This window comes from Harpia harpyja, chromosome 16, assembly GCF_026419915.1.
Source record: "Harpia harpyja isolate bHarHar1 chromosome 16, bHarHar1 primary haplotype, whole genome shotgun sequence".
Classification (NCBI taxonomy): domain Eukaryota; kingdom Metazoa; phylum Chordata; class Aves; order Accipitriformes; family Accipitridae; genus Harpia; species Harpia harpyja.
The window spans coordinates 21,152,590-21,161,364 of NC_068955.1; the positions used below are offsets into that span (position 1 = coordinate 21,152,590).

At 46.2% G+C, this 8,775-nt stretch overlaps 1 protein-coding gene across 2 annotated transcripts in view; it reads left to right on the forward strand.

Moving 5' to 3' along the window:
* Nucleotides 1–2,786, forward strand: part of SWAP70 (switching B cell complex subunit SWAP70) — a 41,799-nt gene extending 39,013 nt beyond the window's left edge. For both annotated transcript variants that reach the window (XM_052810953.1, XM_052810952.1), the window contains exon 12: nt 688–2,786. In XM_052810953.1, coding sequence (XP_052666913.1) covers nt 688–797 — 110 coding nt within the window. In that variant the 3' untranslated portion in view covers nt 798–2,786. The remainder of the gene's footprint in view (nt 1–687) is intronic.
* Nucleotides 2,787–8,775: the final 5,989 nt, after the last annotated feature.

Sequence of the window (8,775 nt, forward strand, 5' to 3'; positions counted from 1 at the left end):
CATATTCATTCTGTCTCATACACTTAGATCACCTAGTGATTTACTGAAGTCTGCCTTTTCCTGTAGCTTATTGGTTTCATGGCAGCCTATAAATATCACATTTGTGAGAACTGCTGATGGTAACTTTCAAGTCTTTACCTCTACTGGCCCTACTACCACAATTAATTCTTTTTATTATTATTGTTCGTTTGTTTATTTAAAACAAAGCAGGATCAACCTGAACATTGCATGGTTTGGGTGTTTAATGCAGTTAGCATAAATGCTAATGGCCAAAACCATGAAGATAGCTCAAATACTTGATTTTGGGGAAAAGTTTAATATCTTAGCTTAATTAATAGCATGCCAGCCCAGAGGAAAGTGGCTTTGTAATGCAGTCGTGGAGAGATTGCTTTCCTTCAAGAACATCTCTAAAGGCAAGAAGAAGAGGCATTTACTATTTGGGGTGAGGGGGAAGTTGGGAGATAAGGATGGAAAACATTGCAGCAGTTGACAACTTCTCACACTAAGCACCTTCACTGGCAGTGTCCCAGACATTCTTCCCTCCTTGGTCAGGCAGGGTTTCCAGTCACAGAAGAGACAGCACTTACCAAATCATCCCGTGGCGACACTCAGCCAGTCCCACTGACAGTAGGTGAGCGATGTCCCTGTCAGAAACGCCTTTTTCAAGTATTGCACTCTATTTTCCAGGCTCCAAGAATCCTCACTTAATCACCAACTGGGGCCCGGCTGCGTTCACTGAAGCTGAACTCGAGCAAAGACAAAAGAGCTGGAAAGGGAAAAAAACCACTTCTGAGTAACGATGGTAGCTGATGTATCGTTCATGAACAGAAGCCCACCTTTGTTCGTTCTGCTTTGCATAGAGCAGCTTCTTGCTTATAAAGATCTTAGTTTGCTCAGCAGGTTGGGCCTTTCTACAAAGGAAATACTGTTTACCACATAGGAGTGTCTACTCAGAGCTCAGTAACTATAATATGTGGTGTCTGACAGTACTTGCTGTTTTCCCTCACATTTCTAGAAATTGTTCTTTTATACAAAACTTCTCAACTGAAGATTTTTATTTAAATGTAGCTTGTGACAGAGTTGTGTCTATACTAGCCTGTAACAATCTGACAGCATCTAACCAATCAAGCAGCGTGACCTTCATTCCAAAAAGTTAGGGAAGCAATTGTTTCATTGGTTCAGTTAGTATAATTTAAACCCAGGCTAAATCAGTCCTGGAGGTTCTGTCCAACTCTGAGATTGAGCATTACCTTTCCTTCCATTGTGTCTCCTTTTATTTTTCTCTGTTCATCTGTTGCTCTTCGCATGGTGCTTAGTGCTTTACCCTTAGTGAGGGTAGACTGGCATCACTGGGTACCTGCTGGCTGGTTGGATTTTGTGTCCTGTTTTCCTCTGTTTGCAGGAATCCAAACAAAAGAACTGGAAATAGATATGTACAAAATGCTGCTGTAAAACATTTGGAAAAAATAGTCATGCAAGATTGTTCTTGTACTGTCTCGTACTTGAGAAGCGCTAAAAAAAACTCTTGAGAGTTCTCTTCATAGTTTAAAAGATGCACAGTTTTGACTTACAGATTTCTGGAGCAGATGAATGGAAGATGGATGATAGCGCATACAGGCCAAATGCCATCTGCATCAAGGCTATGTTTGTGCAAGAAATCTGATTATAACATACCACCATTTTAGATGCAGCACTTTTGTCTTATTCTTAATTGGAGGCCAGATTTTAAAAAATGCAAGAGGAAAACTAAATTTGATGCTTTTATTTTAGATGAAAGTGATAAATGTGTAGCAATAGCGCTTTAGAAAAAAATAATTCTCATCGGTAAAATAATTTCAGCATTTCTAAGTAACAAGTCTTCCCAAAGAGCCTACTGCTCTGCCTCAAAACTCTCTCCTGGGACAAAGCCAGTTATTTCTGTTTCTGTAGGGAAAAGGAACAAGTCTGTGATTTTGCTTTGTAGATCTCCCACACCAGACAAGAAGCCAGTCTATTGCCAAGTAAAATAGTATTCTTGCTGAATTGTACAGATGTTTTGAGAACTAAGTCTCCCCTCCTGAAGAGCAGGTGCCCATTGTTGTGACTTGTTAGTCAGCTTTGACCTTTGTATGTACACTGGACTTGTACAACCATCTCTTAGCACCTGCTTTTTAGGTCAGCTAAATGTTAAATTATTTTTAGTTAAGAAGTGAATTTTCCAGATGGATAACCAGTGCATTTGTGTACAGCATTGTGATACTTGGATCTCAGAAGAGCAGAAGCTTTACAGATGTGATCTTCAGCTTTGGAAGTCAATAGCATTTTATTTGCCTGTTAACTAAGACTCACTCAGATACTGAATCTTCTCAGACATTTATTCTCTGGTTATATTTTTATACTAATCGAAATCTTTAATGTTTCAGTAAATGGAGTGCTGATTAGAATGGCAGGAAAATCCAGGATCTTCCCATTTGTATTTACTGTACAGGAAAGCAATAGTTCCTTAAGCTTGCTAACAAGGCATTTTTAAAATTGATTATGTTTACAGAAGAAATGTGAAAAACTGCAATAGAAATACTAATGTATACATTGTTAAACTTTGCTAAAGGAGATGGAACAGTATTTATAACTACCAAACATCTTTTATGTGGAGACCAGAAGGTGTATTGGGGCTAAACTTGTTTAATTTTTCTAACAGTCTTTATTTTGGACAAATGTTTTTTTAAGAACACCAAATGATGCATGTTTTCATATTTTTTACTGTTCTTTAGAATTGGCTATTTAATAAAGTAATACAAAGTCATTTACATTTCTGAATTAATTGATGTCTTTTTGCATGGGTTTCTTTTGGGTTACTGGAGTTCAGAATCCAGTAACTATTGGGTGGAAGTATTACTCTGAGGGAAGAAATATACTCTTAATGGTCTGATCAATGGGATTTAGATTAAAGCTATAATAAAGGCAATGGTCACACAGTTAATACAATATAATTTGTCTTAACAGAACGACTTCTCTTACAGTTTGTATTTGGTATACCTTGATACAGTATAATAATGCTCAGGTATTACAGACAGCATTGCTCAATAACTGTATTTTGAGGGTGCAGTTTAGCTGTTTTCTGAAACACAAAGCATGCCAGGTGGGAAATTAATTGATAGAACAGTTGCATCTACAGTAACACATCAATGCTTAAAGTGCTAGCCTGGGACAAGGGTCAACTGGCTCTTACCAGTGAGCTAAGGGGGGGAAACATCTGTGGAGTCAGGGTACCTTGGCACATACAGACAATGTGCCTTTGCAGGCAAAACAGCCCTTCGTTAAAATGTCATCTGCATATGTCTGTCTCAAGTTATTTCTTAGTCACTATTAGAGGAGGAAATGACACAAATCTCCCTTTAGGTTTGTTGTCCCTGCTTGCTCTGACAAATTAAGAAAGCTTTGTGTGAAGTGTTGCATAGTAGAAGTGGGGGAAGAGGTTGGTTTAAAAATTAACTAATTGCATTTTGAGCAAAAATACCACTTCAGACTAAGTCCATTAAAGCTACAGTAAACACAGCATGCAAAGAGAGAGTACAGCTGCGAGTCAGTCACCACATCTCATGAAACTGCAGCACGGAAAACTGCATCCCTGGTGCGGCATAATTTCTGGTGAGCCCAAAGGTTGCAGCACTCCTATTCCAAGAAACCCAACAAGACTGCTAATGGTGTGGATATCCTCAATGAAATGCGATGATGCTGTGGACGTCTCTGTTCTGCCCTGAGAAGCCTTGCAACATTGTAGTGCCTTAAATACACACCAGGCTTACCTATGCAGAAGCCAGTGGAAAGCTGCATCTGCTGTTCTTGAACCCTCGGTAAGATGCACTGGAGGGCTTAGTCCACTTGTTTTGTCTGCCAGATTCAGGTTTGCCTGCTGCTGATGGTGGAACAATCCTGCAAACCCATAGTGCAGTACAATGCTTTTTTTTTTTTCTCCTAAGATGACAGACAGGATTTTTTTGCCCTGTGACCGTTTGATGGAGCTCATTTATGAGACTGAACAAGGATGTAACATGTATTCCCAAACTGTAACAGGCTGGTTTCCAGCAACTCATATTACTTGTGTTTAACTTTTCTGCATGCACAGCCACAAAAGCAAAGCCTGTATGGGAAAGAAACAGCATGTTAGGACAGTATATGTATCTTGGGGTGGGGAACCCAACCCCAAAAGAAACTGTTCAGTCACGCAGGCCTTCTGGAACAGTAGCTGCACCATCCATTTCAGTAAAAGTGAACTGAAAATAACTGCTCTGATTTTTATCTATCATCTCAAATATGTGAAGCAGTTAAGTAAACAATTTTTGAGCAAACCAGTGCATGGCCAGGAGAGGGGATATCCATAAGGTCTTTCAGCTGCTTCAGGGAGAGAGGTAATTATTTGTTCATAAAGTGCACAGAAGAGAGGAATTATAACATGCCATAAAGTTGTTATCTCTAATAGAATGTAAATCTCCCGCCACGCTAGCAAGATTTTAGTTCCCCCACTCACCAGTTAGTTGGGACTTTCCAACTCCGCTACACTGGTTATTTGACAACTGTGGCTCTCCCTTGTTTGTTTTGTTTTATCTTTTCGCGTCAGGGTGTGAGGCCCGGCGGCTCCCCCCGCGCCCGGCTGTACCCGCTGGGACCGTGGAGCGGGGGGCGGCGGGGCCAGAGGCAGAACAAGGGCCGGGCCGGGCCGGGCCAGGGCCGGGGCCGGGGCCAGAGGCAGAACAAGGGCCGGGCCGGGCCGGGCCGGGCCGGGGCCGGATCTCTGGACTCCAGCTGCCACCTGGTGGTGGCTGAGCCCTTCAGCGCCCCGGCTTCCCCGGCCTGCGTTACTGGCAGGGGCTTCATCACCCTGGGAACGTGTCCCGAGACGACGAAAACCACCCTTCAGCTTCATTCCCCTTCAACAGCTGCAGCAGCCGTTTACCAGAAAGCAGCACAACGACGTACGAAGGCTGGAAAAATGTTAAGAAGTGAACCAGGTCTCCTGCTGTATTACGCCTACCTCACTGCCGTCGTGGTAGCACATTGTTGTCCTTGAGTTCGTGAGCCAGTTCGGTTCTTCTGTTAGCTCAGCTCAGTGTATCTGATCCCAGAGACATCCTGTGAGCCTAGGAAAAAGGATTTTTACAACACGAGTGTTACCACTGGCCTGAGATGATAGATTTATGCTCAGACCCTTGAAGCTAACTAACAACTAAGGCATATTTTCAAAAAAAAAAAAACCCAACCCCACCCCACTGCACCATGGAAGGACAATGCATACAGTGGGATGCATCACCCAGCAAGCTCTCAGCTGCAGCACAAAGCTTGGGCTGCCCCACAGCCTTCCTAATGGGAGTAAAGGAGGGCAAGGCAAAAACGTATAAGGAAGGCTTCTTACCTGCAAATAGTGTTTTCCCAGGTGCCTCGTGTACATGCCTCACTTATCCTTCACCCCCATCCTGTTCTCTATCCTAGGTGCTCATTGACCTGCAGGATAAAAAAAGCCCCAAGGCTGCAAGAGTGGTGCTGAGGGTAGGATGGGCAATGTGCTAAAAGTAAGTCAGTCACAAATTTGGGGGGGAACGACAAAAAAGAGACTAGCCTGTGGTTTGAAACACTTTGGGGGTGCCCACCTGGCAGGGCGAGCAGCCATACAGACATCATGTCTTGAGGACTCCCGTTACTACTGATGTGGCCATGAATTCCAAAATACAATGCAAACAGAAAGTCTGTAACACTACATGAATTTAGAGACTATCATGACTTTCATACATTGAGTCTCACTGTGAGCTTCAACTACTTGGAAATGCCAAGGAAGTGAAAGTGCAGAAAAACCACTGTTTTATGAACTGGTTTTCTGGGTATATGTCAAAAGTACACATCCCCCCAAAAATGGAAAGGCCAGTGGTTTTTTTTTTTAACACTTAAGATGAAAAAAGATTTGGAAAAAGGTAGCTGCTGCTCACCTCCAAAAGAAATTAAAATTGGAACAGTATGATGCAAAACAAAAGATAAAAACATCCTGAAAAGCCTTAAGAGGGAGATTTAATGAGGCAGTTTTTAACACCTACAAGCACAATCCTAGAAAGACCGCTTGACAAGAGCCCTTCTCCCCACTTCTTCTGATATTTTAGCCTAATTGACAGAGGTAATGTAAAAGGATATGAGTAGCTGGCCAGAGAAAACCCCATGACAGACTGGGCAGAATGTTGATAAAAAGGAAACAAACAAAAAAAAAAATCACAACTCCAGAACAATTTCACTCACTTTTCCCCATTGGTCATTATTTTAAATTCCTTAATAAATAAGCACATAAAAAATAACCCTTTCTACCTTAGTCAGTGTGCTCATTGCTCACATCACTCTCCTGCCTATCAAAGGTGCTTGCTCTAGCACTAGCTTTATACACTGTTATTAATATAGTTGCTAATTAATAGAGCTACTTGCCATGGCTACAGCACACAAGCAGCTTTTACAGGACCTGGGCCTAATGTCTTTGTGCAAACACTCACCTGCCGTTATTCCTGTTGTCGCCTATTTTCTGAGCACACGGCAGCGACTGGCACAGGCAATGCAGATTTCACCACAAGGAACCTACCAGAGTGTTTGTGAGGACGTTTGAGCACGATTCACACGGGTCTGTGTTGGCTGCTCTCGCTCACAGTCTTGCCACAAGGCGCCCGTGTCCTTTCACCTAACTTGGCCAGCAAGTCTGATTTGAACATGTTAGTATCTCGGATGGGATTAAGAACTCAAGCATTGACATGAGACAGTTTCAAAAGCAGCCTCGGCTTTCTCGGTGTTGACATTTATTAGCCGTTTCAATGCCTACCAGAGCATGGGGATTTCTCTTTCCACTCCAAAGAGGCTTCTGCAGGCTTCAGCCCCAACACATCATGCAAGTGCTGGGGAAGTCCAGGTCCTCTGGGGCGTTGGTTCCTTGGTCTTGACTAAAAAAGGAAAAAGACACTTAAAAACCTATTTAAGTTCAGACTCTGCTTAGACACCTTTAGAAAGTCCTCTCACAGCATAGCTGGGACTGAAATTTCGCATTTGGAGCAGCCTAAGGTTGTGTTTTCCTAACAGTTTCCTTTGTCAGTGATGCACTGGGCCGTTTTGCTCTTTCCAAGCCGTGAAGTTGACCGCCGCGTCTGCCTGCAGGGGAGGAGCATGCCTGATTTTGCAGCTGGGCTTTTCCCCCTGCCAGAAAGATTGTGTTGGCCCTGGGCTGCTTTTTCCCAGAGAGAAGGTGGTAAATGATGGGGGGGTACAGCCTGCTCACACACAGGTCTCCCCCAAAAAGCTGAGCCACCGCTGAGGCACTCAGTGGGGAGCTGCTCCCTGTGAGGATGGAGGTGGCATCTTCTGTGTTTGCTGTTTTGCTTTAACGTGGCCATTGCCTGCCTGTGAGGGTTGCATGACGCCCAAGGAGGTCGCTGCTGGCCCACGGAGCATCCTGGGGAGACAGTTGGCCAGAAACAACCACCACCCCAAGCCCGGTCTCGCAGCATAGCTGTACGTGGCCCCGCTTGCAAAAGAAACTTGCCTGCCCGTACTCCCGCATACTCCCTCCACTTGTCACCATTAGAGCTGGCAAGAGCCAAACCCACAACTGCTCTCAGGCCACCTCCAGCCAGCAAATCCTCCTCACCGGCAGGAGAAAATCCAGAGCATATATTCCTTGAAATCCTGTTTCCAAGAGCTGGGCAGCCAAGGGCCAGGCGCAGGCACGGGGTGCGGTATGAGAACCAGCTTGGCAGAACAGCTCACCAAAGGAAAAGGGAGAAAGAAAACCACACTGGGTCCCAAACGCCCTCGCTGGGCTGGGCCGCTCCCCGGCATTTCTGCTGTCTCTGCAGAGCATGGCCAGGTCCTGCGTGGCTTCGAGGACAGCTCTGTCTCTGCCTCCCCTCCTCACCCTACTCTGACCAGTCGCTCCTACCGGTGCCCCTGCGACCCCGCCGACAGCATACCAGTCCGCGGGCACGTACCACCCAGCAAATCGGACGTGGTCTGTCGCTGCGGGCTGGCGCAGCCATTTCAGCAGAACGCTCCCGGGCGAGCGCTGGGCCCCGGGCAGCGTGCGCCGAGCCTGCGCCACCTCCGGGCGAGCCGTGCTCCGCGGCCGCTCGCTGCTCCTCCAGTTTTCCGTTCTTTTCTCGTTTTTCTCTCGCCCCTCCTGACTCCCTACGTGCCGAAGCGGGGCGAGAAGACTGACACGGTTTTTCCAAAGCCCCCGGCTAGTTCTGGGACCCGCGGCACGGGACTCCGCCAGCTCCTGCCCCGGCAGGCCGGCCAGGCAGCTGCTCCCCCAGAGACGGGGAGAACAATAAGAAATACCAGATGTGCCGCAGGAATGCGGGAGATACCGTGGCGGGGGGCCCTGGTGAGTCTGGGCAGGATTTGCTCACGGCTTGGACGTAGACCAGAGGGTGCCACTCGAACAGCCCTGTCGTCGGGCCGGGGTGATGCGGGGGGTGCTTGAGGGGGCCCTGCCCCCGCCGGGCGCCGGACGCCAGATGGCAGCCGGACACCGCCGCACGGCCCTCCGAAACCGCTCACGGGAGCAGAGCGTCTCCGCGGCAGGCCTGTAATTAGTCACATCTGCGGATCCTGTTTGGAAAGGCAGATTCACACAGATGCGGTACTACCCGGGTTTTTTACAGCTGAGTTGGTAGCATGCTTGGAGCTGCGTCACTTGTGTACGTGCAGCAGCACACTGCTGCCGCGGGAGGAAAAACCCACTCTTCCTTTGCAAGGAAAGCGCACGTAACACCAAACCAA